The sequence below is a fragment of the Lipomyces doorenjongii genome (genome assembly GCF_038497915.1).
Source record: "Lipomyces doorenjongii strain NRRL Y-27504 unplaced genomic scaffold V1508scaffold_4, whole genome shotgun sequence".
NCBI lineage: Eukaryota > Fungi > Ascomycota > Lipomycetes > Lipomycetales > Lipomycetaceae > Lipomyces > Lipomyces doorenjongii.
This window is the reverse complement of record NW_027118071.1, coordinates 16,826-42,509: the sequence shown is the minus strand read 5'-3', so window position 1 is coordinate 42,509 and position 25,684 is coordinate 16,826. Positions and strand designations below refer to the sequence as shown.

The 25,684-nt window shown below is 46.4% G+C and overlaps 9 protein-coding genes across 9 annotated transcripts; 5 read left to right on the top strand and 4 right to left on the bottom strand.

The window, feature by feature from the left end:
• Positions 1-539: 539 nt before the first annotated feature.
• V1508DRAFT_394926 (major facilitator superfamily domain-containing protein) lies at positions 540-2,393 on the top strand (the record flags this gene model as incomplete). The annotated part of the gene is made up of 8 exons (XM_066938028.1): positions 540-643; positions 696-757; positions 811-861; positions 912-1,255; positions 1,308-1,701; positions 1,752-2,053; positions 2,118-2,181; positions 2,239-2,393. The coding sequence occupies 8 exons, from the start codon at positions 540-542 to the stop codon at positions 2,391-2,393; spliced, it is 1,476 nt and encodes a 491-aa protein (XP_066798317.1).
• A 4,295-nt stretch (positions 2,394-6,688) lies between these two features.
• Positions 6,689-8,415, top strand: V1508DRAFT_186555 (uncharacterized protein). The gene has a single exon (XM_066936147.1). The coding sequence runs from the start codon at positions 6,781-6,783 to the stop codon at positions 7,972-7,974; it is 1,194 nt and encodes a 397-aa protein (XP_066798316.1). The 5' UTR covers positions 6,689-6,780; the 3' UTR covers positions 7,975-8,415.
• Positions 8,416-12,520: 4,105 nt separating this feature from the next.
• V1508DRAFT_394924 (major facilitator superfamily domain-containing protein) lies at positions 12,521-14,122 on the top strand (the record flags this gene model as incomplete). The annotated part of the gene is made up of 2 exons (XM_066938027.1): positions 12,521-13,756; positions 13,811-14,122. The coding sequence occupies 2 exons, from the start codon at positions 12,521-12,523 to the stop codon at positions 14,120-14,122; spliced, it is 1,548 nt and encodes a 515-aa protein (XP_066798315.1).
• V1508DRAFT_409695 (uncharacterized protein) lies at positions 13,866-15,682 on the bottom strand. The gene is made up of 2 exons (XM_066939197.1): positions 15,543-15,682; positions 13,866-15,493 (listed from the first exon to the last, which is right to left on the bottom strand). Exons 1-2 carry the CDS (start codon positions 15,559-15,561, stop codon positions 14,214-14,216), a joined length of 1,299 nt encoding a protein of 432 aa, XP_066798314.1. The 5' UTR covers positions 15,562-15,682; the 3' UTR covers positions 13,866-14,213.
• A 194-nt stretch (positions 15,683-15,876) lies between these two features.
• Positions 15,877-17,767, bottom strand: V1508DRAFT_409692 (enolase C-terminal domain-like protein). Its single transcript, XM_066939196.1, has 4 exons — positions 17,214-17,767; positions 16,885-17,144; positions 16,597-16,833; positions 15,877-16,543 (listed from the first exon to the last, which is right to left on the bottom strand). Exons 1-4 carry the CDS (start codon positions 17,464-17,466, stop codon positions 16,079-16,081), a joined length of 1,215 nt encoding a protein of 404 aa, XP_066798313.1. The 5' UTR covers positions 17,467-17,767; the 3' UTR covers positions 15,877-16,078.
• Positions 17,768-18,061: 294 nt separating this feature from the next.
• V1508DRAFT_409691 (uncharacterized protein) lies at positions 18,062-18,643 on the top strand (the record flags this gene model as incomplete). The annotated part of the gene is made up of 1 exon (XM_066939195.1): positions 18,062-18,643. A coding segment is annotated over exon 1 (254 nt), but the record flags the coding sequence as incomplete, so codon positions are not given.
• A 24-nt stretch (positions 18,644-18,667) lies between these two features.
• V1508DRAFT_186445 (uncharacterized protein) lies at positions 18,668-19,950 on the top strand. The gene is made up of 3 exons (XM_066936145.1): positions 18,668-18,950; positions 19,009-19,376; positions 19,428-19,950. Exons 1-3 carry the CDS (start codon positions 18,779-18,781, stop codon positions 19,890-19,892), a joined length of 1,005 nt encoding a protein of 334 aa, XP_066798311.1. The 5' UTR covers positions 18,668-18,778; the 3' UTR covers positions 19,893-19,950.
• On the bottom strand, positions 19,706-22,523 carry V1508DRAFT_186449 (uncharacterized protein). Its single transcript, XM_066936146.1, has 2 exons — positions 22,288-22,523; positions 19,706-22,234 (listed from the first exon to the last, which is right to left on the bottom strand). The coding sequence occupies exons 1-2, from the start codon at positions 22,411-22,413 to the stop codon at positions 20,009-20,011; spliced, it is 2,352 nt and encodes a 783-aa protein (XP_066798310.1). The 5' UTR covers positions 22,414-22,523; the 3' UTR covers positions 19,706-20,008.
• A 907-nt stretch (positions 22,524-23,430) lies between these two features.
• Positions 23,431-25,259, bottom strand: V1508DRAFT_401993 (uncharacterized protein; the record flags this gene model as incomplete). The annotated part of the gene is made up of 6 exons (XM_066938450.1): positions 23,431-23,696; positions 23,727-23,858; positions 23,950-24,601; positions 24,650-24,765; positions 24,823-24,933; positions 25,157-25,259. 6 exons carry the CDS (start codon positions 25,257-25,259, stop codon positions 23,431-23,433), a joined length of 1,380 nt encoding a protein of 459 aa, XP_066798309.1.
• Between the last annotated feature and the right edge of the window lie 425 nt (positions 25,260-25,684).

The following is a 25,684-nucleotide window of genomic DNA, read 5'->3' as shown; positions in this document are numbered from 1 at the left end:
CTGTAGATGAAGGGATTTGCTAGTTATAGCATAAGCAGTCATTACGTGCAGTGTCTAAAAGGAGTCCAATGTCGTTGCGGGATATATGTAACACCGAGGGATTTTGAATTGGAACGTAAAATATATTTTGAATGTGTACGAAGATTGTGTAAAGTATATACTCGTATTCGCCCTAGTGAGCAAAAACTTCAAATGTTCGTATTCGACTTACGAATATTAGCTCGAATATAGTAACTCGTATTCGTGTCCACTCCAGGTTTCTCCGTTGGAATGATCCAGAACGCAGATTGCATTCTACATTGGCCATAAAAGCGTATAACTGTGAATTTTATGCGATCATTCGAAGGTTTGGAAGCCATAACAATTAGGTTTAAGGTTACGCAAATGAATGTCTAAGTTCATAGTCATCGCCGCTGTGACATGAAACTAATGAGATTTTCCTCTGACTTGGAGCTATAAATTACCTAATGGTCCGCGCAATTTGTCCAGTACAGATCCACAATTTCATCCTTGGACCAAGCAGGAAGCATTAATTTAGTATGGAATCTCGAAGAAAGCCTATCTTCTTGCATTATCGGTCCTCACGCACGTTAATTCTGGCGACAGTGTCATTCGCAGTGTTTATTGATGTATTCTTATATGGGTATGCCACTGGTACGCCGAAACAAAATCTCTGTCTAACGTGTAATGGGTAGTGTCATCATTCCGATAGCGCCATATGTTGTGCAGTATCGGATAAAAGTCCCTGACGAACATGGTACGTTCGTTCCTTTTATGATTAATGATTGCGACTAACCTCGCATTATATAGTCCAGGAGGATATTACGTACTCCATTATTGCCTATGCCGCAGGTCTCCTTGGTAAGTCTAACTACATCTCTTTGCAATGTGTACTGCTGACACTTGTGCAGTTGGCTCCCCAATTTTTGGTTATTTAACCGACATTTTCCAAAACAGACGATGGTTCATGATTGCCGGCCTCGTGGCCCTCCTCTTATCGACAGTACTGCTCTGCCTCACGAAAGTACTTTGGCTTTTTATCCTTGGTCGCCTTTTTGCTGGTATATCGGCCGCAGTGACGTGGTCTGTCGGATTGGCGCTTATCACTGACTCGTTCCCCAGTGATCAGATTGGGAAGATGTTGGGTATAGTAAGTACCGGCATGGCCGCTGGTGCATTCTTAGGACCGTTACTGGGTGGAGTTATATATGCCAAGGCTGGATATTACAGTGTGTTTGCAGTAGTGTTTGCATTTGCAAGTTGCCATTTGCGAGATAACTTCATCGTGATATCTAATTATGAAGTAGGTTACCATCGATATCTTTTTTCGATTAATTCTTTTGGAGCAAAGAGACTTGAAGAAGTACGAAGACACACCGAATCTAGTATCAGAAGAGGGTGCAATCGACATAGCTGAAGAAGTCACTGAAAGCAAAACTCCTGGTGACAGTAATACAAGCGAGTTGATCAGGCAACAACAGCCACCTATCAAGGAATCCTGGGGGCCATCTGGCTTGAAGCTGCTTAAGGATATACGAATGCTTAATAGTTTATTTATCACAGTTATACTAGGATGGGTTATGACCGGCATCGAAGCTATTGTGCCATTGCGTGTGGAGCAAATATTTAAATTTGATTCACTCGGGGCAGGATTGATTTTCCTTCCACTTGCGATAACGTCTGTCTTTGGCGTCGTTACTGGTATAAAATAATATGTTGTTGTTTGTGAGGATCTTTAGTAATATCTCTAGGATGGTGGATCGATAAGAAAGGCTGCCGCATGCCGATTGTTCTAGGCCTGGTTCTGGGCTGTCCTGTCATGGTCATCCTACGGCTCCCGACAGAGAATACAATTGACCACAAAGTGTTACTATTTGCTATAATGGCTCTTTTGGGACTTGTAATGGCGTGTCTACTACCGGCAGCCATGAGTGAAGTTTCACGGTGTGTCGTGGCAATTGAGGAAAGGAATCCGGGCTGTTTTGGAAAAGGAGGCGCGTTTGGACAAGCTTTCGGATTCTTCAACGTGGCGTACTCTGTTGGTAATGTTATTGTAAGTGACTGGAATAGAAGGGTGTGTCCTGTTGTTACCTTGGAGACTAACGATAAATACACAGGGGCCGATAGAGGCAGGCTTCGTGGTTGATGCTGATGGCTTTGAAACAGCTACGTGGACGCTAGGTAAAATCTGGCCTATAGCCGTATGCGAAGTGTAATAAAGCTGACGTCGCATACTAGGATTGATATTTTTCATTGCTGCAATCCCGGCTGCGTTACTAGTAGATGGATATTTATTTGCGAAGAATGCCCCCGAAAACAGTGCGTCTGGAGTTAATGAAGAAACGCAGATGAAACGAGCACCGGATGTCATTGAGTTAGCTGAAACGCAGTAGATTGGTTGTTAATAGAGAACGAATGAAGAATTCCCCTATTCCCTATGATCTAAGCGGAATGGACATCGCACTGGTCGAAGACAGACAGATCCCTCCTGTTTCTTGAATCCAGGGGGCTTGCTTCATATAGATTGTTTCAGAGAACTCGCCATTTCGAAAGGCGGTTTTAACATCCTATAAATGGATGAATATTCGACTTTGGACAGCTATATTTAATACCAGCCGGTTCGTGCCATGGGTGCAAAAGTTTCGTTATAGTCATACCCGGGTGCATACCCCTGTGCCACTCAGCGTGCTTTATATCGAGCAATGGTAACATCCGAGCGTTTTATAACATGAAAAACCCATCGTGAACCAATTGGTTTTGCGCAGGGGGGTAGATCGGACACAGCGACCAAACTCCAGGTGCCGTGTTGGCGTAGAGAGGCTAACTCGTCACGACAGACTTCCAGCCACTTGTCAGAGTCAGAACAAGAGCGTGCTTCATCTTTTGCGGATCTGGCATACTAAGTCAACTGCATTGCTTCTTCAAAAACCTCTCAGGATGCTCGAAGGTAGGCACCACAGTGAGGAAATGGGGTTGAACAGTTGACGGACGAATAACATCAAGGATGACGAGTAGAGCGACCAGCTATATTACTGAGGTGAGTTCAGATTGACTTTCGTCACTGGTTGGTGCTGTTTGTTGTGTATTAGAAGGCTGTTCAATATGAGAGCCAAGTAAATCCTTATACAAACGCTGTTTCATCGAAAGTACGTTACGCGATACTATCAACTTTCGGAGCTTGGGATCGTATAGGCGATACCCAGACTACTCTTTGGAAACTCCCACAAAGACAATTAACGCCGTCTTCTTTGCAGTTTGTTTCGGTCACTAATCAGTAGTGAGTGATACAGCCAAAGACTGACAACTTTTCAACATTCCGTTTGCGATTGAACCATAGCTCGAATGGGTTGGACTGATATTGCGAAGATGTGCCGCGAGAAGGATAGAAAGGCTCCAGAACATCGGCGGCACACCAGCATGAACTCGTATGCTGCGTTCTTTGTTAGAAGTGTTCGATCCATCCTTTCCGCTACTAAATCTTTGCTCGGGGTGCCAGCAATTGTTCGTCTTAAACGAATACACTCGACTGCCCCAGAACTAAATGAATTCACCAACTTCATAATCGCCGCCATTGTCACTCTGTAACGGACGAAGTTTTCGATCAGTGCGTCGTTCAGCGGCAGCGAGAAAAGGCAGAATATAGTAAATGCCTCAGACTTGCGTCGACGTAGACTCATCGTCCATGAAATAACGAAATATTTGAAACCATGGATCGACACTTCTAGACTGCAGACATGACTGTGGATGCGATCGAGCGGAGGTCCATAACGGTCGCCCGCGAGATTTAAATGGTGTAATAGTCGCTTTTGCCGCTTGACAAGCGTGACAGGACTTTAAATGCTCAACTGGAAAGTCGAGGATCAGTAGTCATTGTTTTGGTTCGCAGTGGGTTCATCTCCGAGGTGGCCAAACGGGCGTGCCATAAATACGATGTAATGCGTGGTTGTACTTGCAATGGCACTGACATTTGCAGATGTAGCTTGACGAAGCCTGGCTGATCGATGACCACGACATTAGAGGAACTGACGATGCACCAAATTTCAGACTGTGTCTTAGGTTCGGAATGTAGAGTACATTTCGGAGTAGCAACTGTCCCGGTGAACGGTTCTTAATCGTAGGGAGACAAAGAATAACTGCACCAATGCCGACCTTTCCAAAGTGTCTCATCAACTCCAAAATTCATTGTCGTAGAACATGGTTCGAATGATGTGAAATCATTACACATATTCTGGGCTGCTCAAGTGTCTAATATCCAGAGTACTCTTCATAGGAATAAGGATAAGCAGAGAAAGCGTAGTAAGCATCACTATAGAATGAAGTGAGAGAGCGCAGAAAGACTTCGACGAACGTCGGGTCATCGATCGTCATTCCCGCTGTCGCTAATTGATCTCGAACGTGAGATAGTTGTTGGAAATGCGTTCCAAAGTGACGTCGGCTCCCATCTTGGTAGCCCAGGCTTCGAGGCAGCCCGGATGCAAGCTGCTCTTCTAAGGCCGTCCACCGGCTCTCGCCTTAGTAGCGGTAATGTGGACCTTTTGATTTAAGGATTGCAGAGAGCGCATTGTTGCGCTTCAGGTTTTCATCGGAAGACTCGTCAGAGGTTAGTTAGTGCCCCAGCCAATTGAAATGCACGGATGTGCAGCAGAAGCATGCTCTGCATCCAGGTAAGATAGTTGTCATCACCCTTCGTCTGGGAAAATATTCCATATTATCCAGAGTTGGAGAGTAACATCTGGTTGTCGTCATCTCGCCAGGGCACATAATCTGACAAGTAAAGTCTTGGGGCGTGGGTGTCGCCTGTTCTGGGTGCAGTAAATATGGCCCCACATATTATGATGTAACTAGGGTTAAACCTTTCTCATATTCTTTTGAATTTTGTATAATGTGTATTGATCCTGCTCGACAACCGTATCGGTATCGAACTCAAACTATCTATTCAAGTTTAGATTTATTTGTCATAACACTAGTGCCAAAGCGATTAGCAGACTCTCTATGGAACAGCGCTTATCGGGGTGGGACAGAAAGTGATGTGTAAGATGGTGCGTAATCGGGGCCAATTCACGGGATGACAAACTTCAACTACATGTAGAGACGCATTTCATCCGATATCGCCGATCAGCCCAGTCCAACAATGATTCGATAAGTGAAACTTTGAATAGCGGCGGGCACTGGCTAGCGCTGCCGGGCTGAGAAAACTAGTCTGAAGACTGCTGCAATTGAGAGGACATCAGACTTCACGAATAAAAAAGCAATTCACATGGGCAGATCATTTATGATTGATGGCGGGCTGTCCAAGTAAATGGGTCAATTGGGCAGGCTGCGGCTTTTTGTCTGAATTCCAATCCTCAGTAGTTGCGATCGGGCTAAGCACGTGCTGGCAAATTTGCGTGTGGATACGGGAAAAGTTAGATGATCAGTCTCCAAAATGTGTGGATGGCAAAACTGGGAATCGGGGTTAGTCAATCTGATGGCGCATTATCATAATGACGATGTACTAGATGATTACCGTCGTGAAGATTGACGTATTCTTTCGACGATGGGCCGATGGCTCCACCGTCACCAGTCTGACGGCTCCAATACAGCGGTAGAAAGGTCACATTCCACCAATTACGAGGATCCGACAGCCTACATTCAGACATATTAAGACCACTACAACTTGTCGTCTAACACACCACGTACTCTTCAACAAATTTTACGGCCCTGTTTGGGTGATTAAAATGACGTTTGGTGGAATAAGTCTGCGATTACGATACCAGAAGTGAGTTACAGTGGCGAGTCAAGTATGGGGTCGTGTAGCATCAGTGTGTTACGCTAAAGACCGCGCTACGGCATTCTTCAGTTCTTTTGGAATCTAGGTAAATGCGGGATCGTGGATCCGCAAAAGTAGCTAGCCAAAGTTTGCACTAGTGACAGCATGCTCAATTTTGATTCTGATAGGGTCTGAGATTAATTTGTTAATTGTCAGCCGCCGGATTCCGGATACGGAGTGTTATATCTTGAACCGCCGAAGAGCGTGAATTATTTTTTGCTGCTCGTATAGTTTTTTGATCTCGGGCTAGTCTGATCCAAAGCACCTCAACGTGGCGGTGCGGCGATGAACCCGCATGACTACTAGCCACGCAAAGCCGGAAATGGCGTGCACTACGACTTTAGCGCCCTGGTGGCTGGGTCGCGCTAGTGCAATGCCTTCTGTTTAATGCCATCCCTGCATTCCCTTTCTTCTCTACACAGTACAAATTGGTTTATTTCACCGTATTAGCTTCTATTGCTCGAGCAGGCTGTCGGTATATTACGACTGCATATCAGCGTAACTATAGTTTTGTGATGCATCTGCCAGTCGATCGACTGAGTGGAAATCTGCTTCATATCAAGTATTGCGATAACACCACGGGATCCGGACATGTTTAAGCTTCAAAGGTAAAAAATACGGACATGCAAGCATGCTGCGTGTTTTGACAATCACCTGGGTGGTCAGTGACAATCCCTTCCCGAAGTCGGGCCAAGGTTTGGTCCGCTCTTCTTGGACTAATGCCAGGGGCGTACGTGCCCATATGACTGCGATATATACTTCGTTCAGCCTTCTCTGCCGTGTACATAGTCTATTTTGTCACTATACCTGGCAGTCGGGGTTTTCCGAACTGCAAGAGTCTCAGCTTGGGCTGCTGTAGCGAAGCTCTGTGGATATATGTCCTTTGCTGTCCTGTTGTCTGCTCTGCTCTCCTCTTCCTCGTGCACTTCTCCTCCTCCTACTCCTCCTCTGTACGCGATCGCTGATACACAATGATCCTCTCGACTATTGTCTTTCTTTGTGCAGTGGCTCTCGCTGGAGCGCAGACTCCTGCAGCATCCCAGTCGTTCCCGATTCCTTCAATTCTTACACCCTATGTACCGTCGAAACCATATTATTACAAGACCCCAGTCACGAAACCGTTCACTCTCTCCAATGTCGTAGACTGGAGCCGTATGAACGACTGGGCACAGGTATATAATATTTATCGCGACGGAGGCGGTTCATGCTCTCTATACAACCGCACGTTCTGGGTGTACTGCGATACTACTGCATTTTCGAAAACGACTGGCCAGATTGTGGGTGCGGCCTCGAACAGTATGACGTTGGCTATGGATTTCAACCACCCTAATAGGCTAAAGGATTTTACTATGATTCCGTCCACGGGATGGAAGCCGGCAATTCCCTTCACTGACTATGAGGCGTCCTTCTCGGGCGACATCGGCTCCCGATACGCGCTATGGACCTATACGAACTGTGTTCAGCTGACACCAACCCGGGCCATGCATTTCTTCCTAGTTCAGAAATTCTACAATGCGTACTCCTCGAAACAATATGGCAACACAATGGCTATCTACACCATGGACCCTGTAACGAATCAAATCACTATTGAACGACCGGAGCAATACTGGTACTTGAATACGACATATGCTTACGGCTCCTTTGCTAGCGTAGTTGTGAACAATGTTGCATATTTGTACGGTATTGATAGACTCTACAGCGGCAATTACGACGTGCACCTTGCCAAAGTCCCCGTGGGTTACGAGACGAAGCGGAACTACTATCGATACTACGACGCCTCTACTGGCGGGTTTTCATACACGATGCCAGTTCCTACCGCCCGACGGCAAGCCAGCGCAGTGATTCAGGGTACTCAGCCATTCAGCACCGGCACGGTGTTCTGGTCCGATTATCACAACGCGTTTTTGCTTGTGTTTTTTAACAACTGGGTCGATTCGACGTTCAGAGTCCTGTCTGCGCCGTCGCCGATCGGACCGTGGAACGTCTCAAATACGGTGCTGTTTCAAAGTACGCCTGGACCACGTGGATATAACTATGGTGGCAATGCTTCGCCGATATATTATCAGCAACCAGGACAAGTTGCCGGCAAGGAGTTGATGTTGCAATATACGTATCAAAACACCTCGAACAGATATCCAAAAGCGTTGCACGTTACGTTTACTTAATCTGAGTTAGTACACTTAATATGAGTGGCTGGCGTGGCTTGTTCCCTATCGCCTATTGGTCGAAGATAGAAGTGGGCTGTATACGGACTATGGAGTGGTTATGTAAGATTTAGTGGTAATAATGCAACAGAGGGACAATTGATTGTAACCGTTGCGGGAGTATTTACTAGGTTGACGGGAAACCTTAAATCTATAGAACTTTGAATAAGGTTTGAGACAGGTGTTCTAGCGGCTCTTCGCAGGAAATTCTTAATCGTAATATTTGCACGACTTGTACGCCAAAACACGAAACTGAAGAGCACAGATAGAAAAATCAATGAAACGAAAGGAATAGAATCTGCAGCGAATCAGTTGAAGATTTTCACTCCAGTGGAAAGCTCTCTCATTGCCGCGCATATAAAATACTGAAAGTGTATAGGGTCAGGGTTGGCTATGTAGATCTGAAGTTTGTGCATTGTAGAGGAAATATTTCATGCGACCTTGGCAAGCAAGGCAACCAAATGCTCGGTAACAGGTCGCGCCGTCCGCCGGAAGAGGCGTCTATGCTGCGGTGGCGTTCGCTACGCTACCACTTTCCCAGACTTTAGTGAGCTGCTGGTTATCGCAATATCTTCCTTGTCATTGCTAGTCAGCTGTCAAGGCAGCAAATAGGTCTGTCCGGCGCATTACGCCCACGGCCATTATCTCCACAACTCTCTTCGCCCTTGCTTCTGTATTCCGAGGACTTGATAGCTCACGCCACTCCAAGCTGTCACCCGGTTTGACTCGCGGCCACATGCGCAACGGGCACCGAGCTCATGATCGGTCCTGTCCCTATCCCACGCACCACTGCCTGGATCACATCGGTGGCGCTTTGTCAAGCACAACATTAGCTCGTTATCTATGCTGTTGCCGAAGCAGCTAATTGCGTGTCCTCACATGTTGACCTATGATATGCAGTCCGCCACCCCCCGGGCATCAGTTGTGCTTACCGTACCCACGAACAGTAGTGCTCCTTGCCGGCCTGCCAAAACTGAGGTGCTGTTGATCACCGGATTCAGTGCTCTGCCCTCGTTCTCGTTGTTCCACTATTGCCTGCGATGAAGCGAGATGGTAGAAAAAGTGCCAAATTGGAGAGATGAGAACGAGTGAAGCAAATGCCAATAATGAACGAATAAAACGGTTTAATTGATTAGAGGTTTTTTGCCGAAAATCACTTAGCATCCGGAAGTGGGTATTGCCGCAGTCCCAGCGCAACGGTTCCATTAGCGGGATGACCCGGTATGAATCTGTGGTTCTGGGCCCTGGACCCGAGGCTTTCAATCAACCCGAAGACCCTATATTACCTCTCAACCTGCACCGCTCGTGCGGCTCAGATCCGGTTTAGAAGGGAGGTTCCGACGTGAAATCGTGGCTGGTGTGCGACATGCCCGTAGTGCTGGAAAATAGAGTTGTCTCCACTATTCATTCAGACCTGGTTTCAAACGAGTACCATCTAGATGGATCAAGTTCTACGATGTACTGTCTTCTGCGCACATGTCTTACTCTGGCACTGCAAATGATTGAGATCGCCATATGTTTGTAGGCGAGGACAAAGCTAGTGAGTGGGCTGTGCCATTGCACATAACAGGGATATCCTAAAGTTTCACTGCCTGTTGATGACCAAATCGACGATAGCATTGAATTCTGCCGACTATCGAATTATTTATTCTATCATAATTCCGCACATTAGTCTTATTCCGTATCTGTCATAATGTAGATATGATTCGTATACTAACGAGTTGACCAAATATGACGGTTGAGGCATTGTATCCTAAGTCCAACGTAATCAATCTATGTCTCTTCACCAGTACAGCTTCATGAATTATATGGACTTGCCCGGCTCTAATTTACTCAATCTCGACACAAGGTTGAACAGGATATACACTCGATGATCGTCGATATCTTAGACCAGCAGTCTATGATTCGTGGAATCGATTCAACCCGTGTTCTATCCAACCACAGCGGTAAGCCGTGCCTTGTCCAAGTCCAATTGAAGTGGCAAGCTAAACGTATCTGTAGAATGCCGCAAAATAAATTTGTCACGCTAATGCCTCTGACCAAATACACCGTGGTACTAGACCCTCAAAAAGTTTCCACCCATGTGTAATTTAGCTATCGTGCAAAAAGTTTAGTCGCGATAATGTACCTACTTACAACACAAATGATATCAACACAACAACAACATCATCCAACCTAAATAAAAACTATATTAACATGTTAGCAGTATTCTTTTCTACAGGACATAGTGGTTCTGCTTGTTTAGACAAAAAAAAGGTAAAGCTCTCGTAGGTACCAAATTCAACGGTACGTTCGATCTTAACTATGGTGATTGCTCACCGTTGTCGTCGTAGTACTGTCACCTTGACTTCAGGGTCAGGGTACGCTATTTCTATTTAAGAATCAGGCTAGCTTTATTGGGACTAAACAAAAAAGGGGACAGGGGCATACCGCGGAGAACTACTTAGGGCTGCCCTGGACGCGTGTCAAGACTAATAAGTCGTTATAACATCACTCCTTGGGATTTTAATATTTACTAGTGTTATTACAGCATGGCATTCATTGGGATTATTATCAACCTTTCTAACCAATGAGAGTGAAGTAAAATCGGGGTTAGGGTGTCGTTCCGACCGCCTAGGGCTAGGGTTGCTAAATTGTCGCGACTAAACTTTTTGCACCATACCTACTGGCATGGTTCATAATGTAACACTAACAAATTTTTAGTTAGGGGTATGGAATTGTTTGCCCTGACCGGGAAAGCATTGACAACTGCGCTAGTCCTACGAGACATTGTGTGAAGATATCAGGCAGTACTGACACCCTCCAAACGGCCTGACTTACGTCGTACCCTATATACGGAGATTCTGACGAGATGTATGTTTCCTGGTAATGTGCCCTTCGTCATTCCTACTGACCTATCTAGTGATGACGAAGCGATCGAGAGGCAGAGCACCATTCAAAGACGTTGATACAAAGAAACGGACGTGTGTAATGGTTTGCGACGTTAAGTCGCGATGACAAGTGGTTTTTTATGTGCGCAGTCTATAAGGTATATTGGGTTTATAACTGCACTGTAATTAGTTTCATATGTCTTTGCATATTTTATTTTCTGTGTGTTGGTTAATGTGCCTTGTCTGTAATATAGTCAGAATTACGCCATAATAAACACAAGGGCCGTCAGCCCGGCAGAAAGTCTCCGAGACAGTCGCGTTTGCATATCGCGACATACCTAAGCAAACTTCAGATCCAAGTCAACAGTTCGGCTAGCTTTTCGGTATGGATGAGGCACGGGGGTTTGGCGCAGTCGCAAGTCACACCTCCTGACGAGCAGGACTTGTAGGTGGACGGCGCACCGCGTATGGCTTGGTCGATTTCCTGGGAACAATGCGTATTCAAGGATATCACAGTGGTTGCCGATGTAGGTATTAAATACTGTTGTATGCATCCAACTCTGGCATACCGTATTTAACTCGATCACACGAGGTATCCCTAGTAGCGACGAAGCCTTTGGTAGCAGTGTTTAAGATACTGAACTCTGGGTTCTGGCTACCGGTCGCCTTGATGCAGAATCAGTGAGCACTTCATTAACTGAACCGTAAGACCAACATTAAAGTGCGTCGAGCAAAGCAGTTAGCACTAGGGGTGGATACGATTACGGTACCGTCAAAATTTGATACTATTCGTAAAGTTAATGGCAAATCCGAGAAACTAATCGTAAAGTAATCGCATAGTCTACTGCAGAATCGTATAGTAATCGTATAGTAATCGTTTTCCTAAATAGGAAGATAGGGTTAATAGGATCATAACTCTTGCAGAAGAAATTTTGTATTCTGAAATTATTGTCAACCTACTCATTAGTTAATGCTAAATGCTGAGTCACGTGCATGCCTATACGATTTTTTGCGAGTAACCAACCTCAGCGCTCGTATAGTTAATCGTAAACTTTTTATTGGACTCGTATAGTAATCGTATTGGACTTTACGAATACGAATAACGATTAATCGCAAATCGTATCCACCCCTAGTTAGCACGTGCTTGTATGCGACTACCTGGATGGTAGAAATTGACTAATCATATCTTGTATGCTGAACAGGCGACTAGCTTGCGTCACAAACAATAATAATCGTCCCGAATATGACTGTTGTTTCTATCGGATAGTACTGAGAATATGACATAATCTGCTTGCATTTCTCATTAGCGTGTGGTAGCTTAATAAACTTCAATTGGTGACGTCATACTTCTGCGAGAAAGTCCATCTCGTGATCGACGTATGATGGGAAGTGACCTTACGCACATCATTCGTAGAAACATAAAGCGCATGGAATTCGATGTTCGATTTGTATTTCAGGAACATTATATGAGACGTGGTCATCTCTGTTATTATTAGAGAATCGTGGGAAGCTGTTCACGGATTAGTTCTACTCCTACTCTACTGCCAACTGCACATGGTTATATTAGCTGGGCGAACTGAAATAGTGTATCTGCGTCAGAATATATTTGTGAAGGAGCATCTCATATCTTCACAAGTATGTCTGAATCTATTGGAACAACTGCTGTTAACAGCCCATCAGCAGATAACCTCACGAACGTGGATCAAATGCCGGTTGTGCCTCTGAAGATGTCCTATCGGGAATTTTCGCTGTCTTACGAGATACTATTTGTCGCACTTATAAGCCTTTCACAGCTATTGACTCAGGCTGCTCTCGGCCAGGGGGTTGCCACGGTTCATATTGTTGGCGAACATTTTGGAGTCAACAATCCTGCTGAGTTGGCCTGGTTCATAGCGGCGTACAGTCTCACTGTAGGCACATTCATTCTTCCCGCGGGCAGATGGGGCGATCTCTTCGGAAACCGTCGACTATTTATTATTGGATATGCGTGGTTCGCGCTGTGGTCTATTATCGCAGGGTTCAGTGTGTACTCCAACAAGGTATTATTCCATTTTTGTCGCGCACTGCAAGGTATAGGACCAGCCTTGTTGCTACCTAATGGTCTTGCATTGTTGGGCACAACGTATCCGCCTGGTCCGCGAAAGAATATGGTCTTCAGTATTTTTGGTTCCGTCGCTCCCGGCGGCTTCGCAGTCGGCGCTGCATTCTCCTCTCTCTTCGCAGAATTAGTATGGTGGCCATGGGCTTATTGGGTTACGGGAATCATTTGCATTGCATTGACGGTGTTAAGCAATTTTACTATACCAGCTGCTTTGGACAATGGCACTTCTAGAGAGAATTGTCTTGAACGTCTTGATCTTGCTGGCACGTTCACTGGGCTGACTGGTCTAGTACTTTTCAACATTGCCTGGAATCAAGCACCGATTGTGGGCTGGCAGATGGCATATACGTACGTCATCCTCATTATCGGCATTTTGCTTATTATCATGTTCTTTGTCATTGAGGCACGATTCAGCAACTACCCGTTAGTTCCTCTCCGCGACATCTCAGCCAATACATGCTTCGTATTTGCCTGCGTCGGTGCTGGATGGGCAAGTTTCGGTATCTGGGTATATTACTATTGGCAATTCTCCCAAAATCTGCGATCTGAGCTACCTCTAATTGTCGTGGCTCGCCAATCTCCGACGGTAATATCCGGGGCGGCCGCAGCCATCATCACGGGTCGTTTATTAAACATCTTTCCCCCCTCCTATATTATGTTTATGGCTATGGTCGCATTTTGCATTGGATGTATACTGTTTGCGACAATGCCAGTTAATCAGATCTACTGGGCGCAGACATTTGTCTCAATGGTTGTCATGCCATTTGGAATGGTTTGTCCGATCTCAAATTTCAAATACTTTGATAGTCATATTAAAAAGTAGTAGGATATGTCATTCCCGTCATCTACGGTTATTCTTAGCAACTCGATGACGCGCGACCATCAAGGTATCGCTGCATCATTGGTCAATACCATCGTCAATTATTCGGTCTCGCTGGGGTTGGGATTTGCCGGAACTGTGGAGAGCCAAATTAATAAATCTGGTAATGATTTGCTGATGGGATATAGAAGCGCGTGGTATCTGGGAATTGGACTGAGCGGAATGGGAGTTCTGGTTTCGCTGTATTATATTGTGAATAGTACGCGATTAGAGAAGGTATCGAGATCGAGATCGAAATCAGAGAAGCAGGGTGTTTAGAATGATACTCGGATCAATTTAGATTTCGTTTGCGACCGCGTTTGGACAAGATTAATACATTGAAACATTGGATTGACAGAACCGAGTATATTCATAAATCGAAAAGTCTATCGTCATCATCGAGTCGATCATCTACCTCGAACTGAACATCTCCAAGATTGTATCGCGGTGGCATCAATCTCTGTGTATCAAGATCAAAGTCCACGCCAGAAACAACGTTGATCGGGCAAACGCACTGCAAATTCTTACTACTACTGCCGTTGAAAGACAAACCGACAGTAACAACGAGTTGGTGGTAGTAACGCAGACTTAAAAGGTGAAAACTGGGGACAATTCTCGATATATCAAGATCGTTGAAGACATGTGTGTCCAGTCGGAAACGTGGTGGGACACTGTTAGATTCTGCTTTCAGAGGAATATCCAGCGCATTCGCCTGAAATAAAGTATTCTTGACGACAGATATAGGCTGCTCAGTCGATACCAGCCCCGATGTCAGGGATTTCATGGCGATCCTCATTGACGTAAGCCTGACATTAAGAATCCCTGCTATCCGCGATATGCAGTCGACTTGAATGTGCGCATATATCTCTATCTTCAATGGCCCCAGTATTGGTGCTTGGCCATCATTGAAAAGGATGACTTCTAATTGAGTAGGTACCTTGACATACGTACCCTTCGGTCCAAAGGAGACCAAGCTCCGTGAGGACTCATCGGATCGTTGAAGTGATCCGTCTTGAAAATAATCGTCCGGTAGCTTTTCGCATTTAACATTAAACGTCTCGCTACATATTTCCCTCATGAGCCTAGTCTGATCATTCCAGTCTGGATCAAAAGTATGGATAAGTGTCACAGGGACGACTATGATGTTTTTCACCTTTGATCTATTGAACGCCATTTTCCCAGGCCGCTCCACAAGGGCAATAATACGATACCGCACATATCGGTCGTGATTATTTTTCAACGACGGCGGTAATGGCGTGTCGCCGACGGTTCTCGATGTAGCTGCCGTACAGGTCCAATGCTGCTTTTTTCGTTCAATTCTATATTGTTCCAGTCGCGTCAAACAGTCACATCTCGAAAATACTGGAACGTTGATGATATACGGGAACCTATGCCTGCCAGCAGGCAATGCCGTTCCTTTCTGTCCCAGAAAGAGGAAAGAAGTTATATCGACATGGAGATGCCACTCTTTCACTTTGATCTTTCCATGCGCGATGTCTATGCCGTACATTTGATCGCTGTGCTTCATTGTGGTCGTCATGGAGATTCCTCTGAAGCGCACTTTGATCGCGTCGATGATAGTCGGTTTGTCGAGCTCGAGGTCAACTATGCCTGACATCGCACTGCCCGCGGCAGCGACAGGATTGTCGACTGGAGCCAATTAGCATACAGATTGCGATTATGAGGCGACAGTACTCACCGGAAATTGATAGGTGCATTTTATCTCATCGAGACAATTTTGTAGATATCCGCCGCGAATTCTTATTTGGTCATATAACACAATGTATTGTCTATGGCTCTCAAGTGCAGCCAATGTAGCGAGCCGACTCCTAGCGCCACATAATGGAAAGAGATAAGAGATACTCACCCGTGAGGCGCATCGCGCGAACCTTAGATCATATCATACCAAACTCAGCGGTTCGATTCTACAGTGACTAAGTACAGAAACTGTATAAGTACAGAAACTGTATCAATCTAAGATAAACTTTATAACAAATAAATTCTAATTAGAATTGCGTAGTCAATTTATCAATTTCGTTCCTTGCATGACTAAGGCTCGGTGGCGGGACAGCAGCAACATTTACTCTACAATGGTGTGCATTTATATATGGCCATTTATTTTTTGGCACATACGGTATTCCGTCTCTACTATAATAGTAGATCTACTTCAGCATCAAATTTACGAACCTCTCTTGTCCTGAATTAGCCTCGCTCCAGCAATTTTTGATTTCCGATCTACCACTCCCTAATTCCGCCATCAGGACCTCGCCAAACGGGATTTCTCCACGAGAAGTCCTTTGTCTCAGCAGCCGCTTTACGAACAAGATCCTCATCTATCTCAATTCCCAATCCCGGACCACTCAATGCTTCGACAAAGCCATTAGTAACTTTGAATACTTCATTGTCTTTTACATAGGAGAATAGATCGTAATCGCCTCCGAGGTTATAGTGCATCTTCCAAGACATCTCACAGATCACGAAATTCGGTGAGGATATAGCGATCTGCAATGACGCCGCAAATGAAATTGGACCAAGCGGACAGTGTGGTGCGACACCAACGTCGTAGGTCTCGGCAAATGTTGCAATGCGCTTGGTTTCGGAAATTCCCCCTGAATGAGAGATATCCGGTTGAATGACGTCTATGCAGCCAGCTTCGAGGTACGGGCGCACCATTTGGCGAGTGAAGAGTCTCTCTCCGAGCTAGTATTGCCATCAGTCTAATATAGAGAATTATACACAGGATCGCTACTCACGGCAATTGGAATGGTAGTCTGTTGATACAGTTTCGACAACTCGTCGACATGGCCCGGAAGTAGCGGCTCCTCAATAAATAAAGGTTGATATGGCTCCAACATGCGCGCAAGTTGCTTAGCCATCGTCTTGTGAAGGCGGCCATGAAAGTCAAGACCAACGTCAATACCGATAGATCGCACATCTTTGATGCGTTCGACCGTGGCCTTAAGATCGTCTGGAGACGCTAGCCATCCGAGCTACATTTACTCTTAGAGGAAAGTTCTGTAAAGAATGGCCGAAATACTCACAGATTCGACGGCATTCATCTTAACGGCTGTAAATCCCTGATCTCTACGATCATTAGCTTGTCGCAAGACATCGCTCGGTCTATCTCCACCAATCCATCCATATACCGCCACGCGATCCCGTACTTTGCCGCCGAGTAATTGCCACACTGGGACGCCCAGAGTCTTTCCCTTGATATCCCACAGCGCAATGTCGAGACCTGCCAAGGCGGACATCAGAACTTCGCCTCCACGGTAGAATCTATGACGGTATGCTGACTGATCTGTATCCATTTAGCAATCAAACAACAATAATACAAGGGCAACAAAAATAGTGCACGAGTAGGACTCACAGATATCTTCAATATTCGCGGCCTCCCAACCAATAAATCTTTCCCTGAAGTCCTCAAAGGCACCTTCAACAGCTTCGGAGTGTCCCTCCAATGTGGCCTCGCCCCATCCAATTATCCCTTTCTCCGTCTCGACTTTGACAAAAAGCCATCTGGGCGGAACTCGGAACGTTTCGATTGACTTAATCTTATCGGACGTAGCCACTGAGATTGCTGGAAGACCCTTCCGCTTGTCTGTTTCCAAAGGCGACGGCATTTTGATTTATGATTTATTTCCTACGACAGAAGTATCACTCCATAAACCAGATCATATACTCGAATTATATACTTGAATTACATAATCCGGCAGACCGAAAATGAGGGACGGTAAGAAGAAATACGCTGAAATGCCGCGAGGTAGATGATTGGTTATTTTGTGGGCGTGGTCCTTAAGTAGCCATCGAGAGCCATCGACAGCCATCGACAGCCGTCTCTAAGCCGTCAACAGGACTATTGTCCGCGCTCTCCGAATGCGGGGTAAAAGACTGCGGATTAGGGTAGCGTACTTACGCAGCATCCGCTACTTAAGTCTCACCCACAAATATTCTACTGTTCCGAAGTATACGCATTTGGCTTGGATTTGGATAAAAATGGGGAAGTTAAGCTCGTCAATAGAGAGAATGTTCTCATTGGACGGCAAGACTGTGCTCGTTACTGGTGGTACACGCGGTATTGGCGCAGCACTGACCAAAGCTTTGTCAAATGATTGGGTCGGTAAGTGTATTAATGTCAATGCCGTTGCTCCCGGATATATCGCCACTGAGATGAACACGGCATAAATCGCAAACCCCACACGGTCGAGACAGATAATGGAACGGTACAAAAAACTATCGCAATGGAATGGAACGAAGTAGCGTAGTAGGACAAGATTTCCTGGCGCACACCGCTTTCTCCCATCCATGGGCAATGCTGAACAATATTGGTCCCTCACTTGGGCAACAACGGGGGATTAGCATTCTAGACACAATATACAAACTTCAATGATACCACATTGCTGCTGTTAATAGCATGATCCTCAATCTGGCCGTTATGATAATTTATGTAAGTTGATGCGATTGCTGTTATTTGTACTGCAAGGCCTGATCCGCATACTGGTGACTTCACTCATAGCCAACGTATCTTATTCCCAATTGCCACAATTTGTCCTCGGCAAGCAACCCAACTGTGTAGTTTACCCTCTTATATGCTGTAGGTCTGGTGTCGGTTGCGAGCCTCAGGGAATTTGTCATTACATCACGAACCGGGTAGAACAGAAGCATTTTGTCGCTTTGTCGACTTACTCCTGCAATGACCGATCATCTGATTAACCGCCATCATAATCTCAATCGCATGATGACGGTGTCTGCAGCCTTGACGGGCAGTGCAGCATGATCGTTTATGCCGACAGGTAAACGTGGGGGGCCGTCGATAACCGCCGCATGGAGACTTGCAGCAGTTACATAAACATTCATCACCGCTGCGTGTTTCTTGTCTGTCACTGATTGGGTCACAGCATTTGGCTCTTCTCGCATCGCTAGTAAAATTAAATAATGACGTTATCGAACGGTATCAAGCGTACTTTCCGACCTGGTGTTTACTGCCCACTTATTACGCCGTTCAAGAAGGATTCGGGCGATGTGGATTTCGATGCATTCCGCTCGCAGGTATTGAGATTGGCGAGTGTGGGTATGGGATTGGTTATACATGGCACGAATGGTGAAGGTAAGGATTATTCCATTACATACTAGTAACGGAAGCATTTTCTAAGACATTATATCAGCCGCCCATCTATCGACAGAAGAGCGAGTCGAGATGGTCAAAGTTGCACGCGAAGCCCTCGACTCAAACCTCTTCACCGATGTCCCGCTCCTCGTTGGCACAGGAGTCGGCTCTGCCCGTGAGACTATCGCACTCACAAAGCAAGTCGCCAAAGTCGGTGCGGACGCGGCCATAGTCATCGCCCCGGGTTATTTCGCTTTCGCAATCGGTACGGATAGGAGAGCGTTGAAAGAGTTTTTTGCAATTGTGTTTGATGAGAGCCCTATTCCAATTATGATTTATAATTTTCCTGGTGCTGCGTCGGGAATTGATCTGGATTCGGATACGCTGATTGAGCTATCTGAGCATCCTAATTGCTTTGGTGTTAAAGTGGGTATATCAGTATTGCAGTTTTGATAGCGCTATAATTAACTTCCCTAGCTCACCTGCGCCAGTATTGGCAAGGGCCAGCGTGTGGGCATCCACACTTCGTCGTCCGCCTATAAAGCCCGCCACCCAGGCAAGCAGCAATTCCTCGTCCTGCCCGGATTCAGCGACTACCTCCTTCCTGCCGTCCTGGCGAGACAGCACGGCTGCATTACGGGCACCGGCAATGTTTTTCCCAAACTTATCGTGAGTTTGTACAAAGCCGTTGCTGATTTTGTCGCAGATCCGACGGCGGAGAAGTTAGCCAGGGCCACGGAGTTGCAGGATGTAGTCACTGAGGCGGACTGGGTTATCGTCAAGGCGGGGATTAGTGGAACGAAGTATGCGCTGGAAAAGTTTATTCAGCCTGGACTTGGAGGTGTTACGCGGTCGCCTTTGCCGGCTGTTGATGAGGGTGTTAAGGCAATGGTTGATAAATTCCTTGTTCGCGCTGTCAGTCTTGAGAACTCGTTGTCTTAGACATTTGCATTGTGGCTTTCAAGTCAATTCATTAATAATATTTAATAGTTTATTGGTCGAATATACGCAATTTCCGAAAATGCGCAATTCATTACACATTAGTCTCATACAACGCACTACATACCAGGTACATTTGCATCCTGTCCAAAAGCCCCAGGCTCAAAATAAGACATCCAAATTTCTGAATCAATATCAAACGACAACAACGACGTCAAATCCGCGCCACCGTCTGACACTTCCGATCCAGTAGTGTTAAAATCTAGCGATAGAAGATCCATTATATTTCCGTCGGGGAGTAAGGATGTGCCGCCGCTAAGTACGCAGCCGCCGCCGTACGACGTGTCTTGCGGAGGCGCCAAAGACTTTGTGCTTGGCAAGGACGGCGCTGATGGTGTGGTTGCAGCCGTTATCGTGATTCCTTCCGCATTCCACAGAGTACGGACGAGTGTTCGCAACTGTCCAATCCGCCGTACCAGAGGATGCGCCTTATCAACTGTAGCTGTTAACTCGACGAAACAGCCAATAGTCCGCTTCACGAGTGTCAAAATACTATGCCGATCCTTTGAGACAACGGCGCCTGTGAAGGCTACTTTGATCAAGAACACAACAGCGTAGGAAATGTACCCATAATAGCGGGATGGCAGATAGGCCAACGCTCCTCCCGCATGTAATTTGTCAATGCAAATGTTCAGAAGTTCTGTGGCTGCCTTTTTCGATTCGATAATAAACTTCGAGTCCGGTGACCCGGCGAGACCGCGAGGAAACACAATATTAGCAAGAGTAGGCCGATCTTGCGGTGCCATGCTCAACGTTTCCTTATATTTCAGCGTCTTGCGGCGCAAGTGACTCTGGAAGGCAAAGCCGTAGGCGTACAGTTTTGCATAATGATATGTAAGCCAAACGGTTTCATTCAGCGGAAATGTCTCCCATGATTTCGATTGCCAGGCGAGGTTGAACGCTGTGAAGGAGCGAGTGTATTCGTCAAGTATACGGTAATATTCCCCGACGAGAACAAGTGCAATTGTGCGATCACGGGAGGGGTACAGTGTGTCGTGGACGTTGGTCAGGATCTGGGTTAGCTCGATGTGAGCTTGGACGTGAGAAGAGTAATCCTCGCGATTGCCGTTAGATATGGCAAGGGTAGGGAAATTGAGAGATGAGTCGGACATGATCGACGCACCAACGTCTGGGTTCTGGAAGCATAGACCAGGTCCGCGGGACCAGAATGCTTTCCCTAGACGAATGGATGCTTGCCGGTCATGCATGTAGCAGTATGTCCATAATAGTCGTTCGCGGTGTGTCTCGTCGTCCATCTTGTCTGTGAGATTAACCAGAGTCTTTTGATCGAAGCCGAGATAGTAGCTGAGTCGGATAGCTAGACCGATAAAATTCCATGCCATGCGCTCTTCGTAGTTACTGAGCTTGTAGGTGTCGACGTTGGGCAGACGTGGAAGGTTTTCAGAAAGAAGCAGAAGAGATTCAATAGCGCCAACGGTTGGCTCAGTCCCAAATACAAGATCACTGATCAGCTGCTGCATGTATTTCCAACATTGATCGTGCACAACATGGTTTTCATACCTCGAAGCGACGATGACCATTGCTGTCAGAAGAAAGGGCTCTTGCAATACAAAGTCACTCAATAATTCATCGGTAAGAGGGGTTCTGTATGCAGGCACAAGTGGTAGATAGTGATGATGCCGACTGAAAAATATAGAAACAAATATTCGTAACTGCGTAGCATTAACATAGCCTCGCTTGATCAATTGACAATCGGAGATCTTCTCCTGGTGCCGTCGCGGCCCGGAAATGTGACGCTGTGGACTGGAATGGGGCTCTTCAATGATTGCATCTTCATCCGACCTAGCACCATGCTCTTCATGTTCTGGAGCGGTGGAGTTCATTGTACTTTCTTTCTTGTCAAGTGAGCAATCGTCGCCGGGCGTTGTCGCCACGCTGTCAGGAGTGCAGGCTTCATCACCAGGAAACGATGACGCATGAGCAAGAATGTTCAAAGCATCGGTGGGATTTCGCAGGAAGCCAAAAGCAAGTGTTTCGGTGTCAACATTCGATTCCGCGCCAACTGAGATATCCGACGACCGGCGAGCAATTGGAGACAATTGCATTTCGTGCGGTTCGAGCGGCGGACCATGAGTTGCGCTAGGGGAATCATCAACGGAAAGCTGTGGAAATTGTCGACTTTGACTACCCTGCCGCAGGGCGCGTCCTTTTTCGATATTGCTCCGTCCACCGCGTTTACTTGGTAAGAAGCTGCACGCTTTTCCTTCACGCTGGCAGCGGAGACATGGGGGCTTGAATATGGCGTCATTAAAGATGCATTTGGCCTGTCCATTAGCTCTAATATGTACAAGATATCAGTGAAACTACAGTTAAATACCTTTCGGATACGACAATTGATGCAAGCTTTATATGCTCTCCGGCGCTTTTCAGCCATCTTTACCACTGGTTCAGCAGGCGCGTTTTTTAAATGTTGCTCTTGCTGCGCACTCTCGAGGAACGACATCCCGCATGTTCTGTTAGGCTGTGAGCGGTTGCCATGACAGCTACTAGAAAGTTGACGATGAAAGTGATATAGGAGAACCTGTCCCTGACCCTAGTGCGGGGAAGGAAATGTTGCGCAATTACGTATAATTCTTAAATTTGAGCCCTAATTTTGTATGGCTACCAGCCGAATTAGGGTAACAGGAGAAAGTCTATGGCGAAATGGGAACGCATTAATGAATAAGGTTTAGGCTGCTAGCTCTCTTCCCCGCATTTGCTCCGAGAATGTAAACTTTGGTAAATCATATTGCTGTGTTGTTCATGGCTTTGACTTCGACATCCAAACAGAGGCTAGTCAATAAATCATATCCACAATCAATTCAGTCTGAGAAAATGGGGCCGAATACCGGCACAGGCGAAAGGAAAGTCTCCAGGACAACGCATCTCGGGTAGTCAGGCATGCCGAAATGGAAAGTTCGTGTTTTCCTATATTGGGCAATAGCATTCTTCACGTGCTATGCCTCTGGCTCGGTGTCTTTTTGACGAATCTGAACTAAACGCAGGGCCCACGAGAAGGACATCAATTCGTGCCTAGAGGGCGAGTCCGTCAAAGGACAGCTACAGTGAGCGGCGTGCCGCTAATAATTCCTATCGCTGTCTCCGTATCATGCACCACTGACAGACAAGCTACTAAGTGACTTCGTCGTCAACGAAACGCTTTTATTAATGACTGTTATAGTCTAGTTTGATATTGATTCGGAGATGTGGAGGTCATATTCTACCAATTATTTTAAGGTTCTTCTGCGTTTGTCACCATAATTCGGGTGTTATCTCTCGGTAAATTACAACGTTTGCAAACTTGATCGTTTTGTACGTTTTCGGTTGGCAATGGTGGCTATCGGATATCAGACAGAAACCTTGATAAATTCTCAGTCCGACTTTAGCTATCATTACATTGACTTCGAGTTACGCAACAATTGCCTGCTCCAATCCTGAAGTAATAACATCTGAACTTCAGTGCCTGTTGCCTTTTATCAAGTTAAGAACTTAATTCATGTCTCAAGACCTTCTTTTCCTTCACAGCCAACTTTCGGTCTTTTTGCATGCGCACACTGTACCGAACGCCAAACCCATGTCTGAATACATCCTTAATCTCCTCGAGTGTCAACCAGGAGACTTCCGGGTAGCACAGTACAATTGCAATCCAGCCAACGAACTTCACGCCAGCGTAGAACCCAAAGGCACCGGTCGGCGTAAATTTCTTCATCATAGACAGATACGTCGAAGACACAACGATATTGCTTCCTCAGCATGTAAGAGTGAGCATCATGGTACCAAGCGATCGTACTTCCATCGGAAATAGCTCATTACCCTGCCACGGCACGTTTCCTAACGCAAGCGCATTTGTTGCGATGAAAAGGATGACGCACACGAGCACAACGGTACCTGCCCACGTGAGTCTAACATCTTCGACCGTAAGGTCGGCATCGATGGGAATGTAGTGTATTGCAATAGCAGCAATGCTCAAACATATTGGTAGCGGCCAGACGTTCCAGACCAAATTTACGTCGGCCTACGGTGTCCAGGTACTTGAGCGCAAATATCGTGAACAGGAAGTTTGTCCCGGTTAGCACTATCGAGACTGCTATAGCATTGTTGAAACCAGCTAGCGCGAAAAGAGTCGGACCATAGTAAAAAAATGCGTTGGCACCAGCGAACTGTTGGATGCCCATCAATCCACATGCGACAATCAATGCTCTGAGATTGGGCCTATCACTATAAAGTAGCCGAAGTTGGTCTCTGATGGATAGTTCGCGGAGTGCTTCTTCGTGTGCGAATTGTTCTCGGATGCTGTTCACCTTTCGGAGAACGTCTTCTTCTGTCGCGTGTGGGTAGATTCTAGAGGTAACGGCACGGGCTTCGTCGATTCGGTTTTTGTGAATCAAGTAGCGTGGTGTTTCGGGAATAACAAAGCAGAAACCGAGAAGGAGGAGTGAGGGGACTGCGGCTAGACCGACAGAGTACCGCCAACCATGACTGACATGCTCGAAAGCGATGTTCAAGGCATTTGCAATACATTCACCACCGGTGATCGCAAGGCTGTCAACCGTAACTAGACGGCCACGAATTTTGGCAGGCGAGATCTCCGCGATGTAGATTGGTGCTACCATTGCAGCTTCTCCAATACCGACCAACAACAAAGCGACCGACTGTCAATTGTGCGAGCGAAAATGAAGTCGCTTGGATGAACTGCCAACTGTGAAAACAAGTGCACCTAGGCCGATAACAATCTTCCGCCCGACCCGATCAAGGAGGACACCCGCTATCAAGGCACCAATAAATGCGCCGCCCGATGCGATAGATGTAAGTAGTTCTTACTTGTTCGACGTAAGAGTTTCGCCCAAATCGTCTTTGACCATGACGAGGATACCGGAAATGACAATAAGATCGTACCCGAACAACAATCCACCGACGGCAGCGGAACATGTGAGGAGCCAGATAAAGACCCCACCATATTTGTCCTCAATTGGGTCAATTACCTCTGGTACGATGGTGTGCTCGAGTACTTCATCTGTGGGCTTTGGATCCCATTCAGCGGTGGGGTTGTTCCCTCCTGATGTAGGCTTCTCGGTGGACGGATCTGTAGTGTAGCAGACATTGCAGTAAGTTCGCGAATTAGATGTAGGAGCGGTGATAGCGATAGTGACAGTCCGAGAGTGAGGACTTAACAACATAAGTATAGACTTGTTCGACGCGGTGCCAACCTCGAAACTTAACTTGTGTGGGGAAGGGCGGGGTCGAGCCGCACGTCCCTGTCCCGTCTACTGCCGGCTCAAGGTGGCTGTCGTCGGCAACCGAGGCAGGCATCTTTCAGGCTAATGTTCCGATTGTCACCCGGCAATTATGAAATGCCGGTTTCTAACGGCCCATGTTATTACACAGTACAGGCCTGCACATCAACCAAGTTTCTAATGACGACGTTCAACCTGAACAACGGAGTCGTAATTCCGGCTCTCGCAATTGGAACCTGGCAATCGCCACCCGGCGCTGTCGCCAATATCGTAGAGTATGCACTTGTCATGCCGGCTATCGTCATATCGACACTGCCTCCGCTTACGGCAATGAAGCTGAGGTTGGACAGGGTATAGCTGCGGCATTGATTCTGGCACGATTACAAGAGCGGAAATATTTGTGACAACAAAGGTTTGGTGTACGTACCATTCTCGTGTAGCAGAGTCACTTGCGTTGTCTATTGAGCGGCTGGGATTGGACTATATCGACCTCCTCCTTAT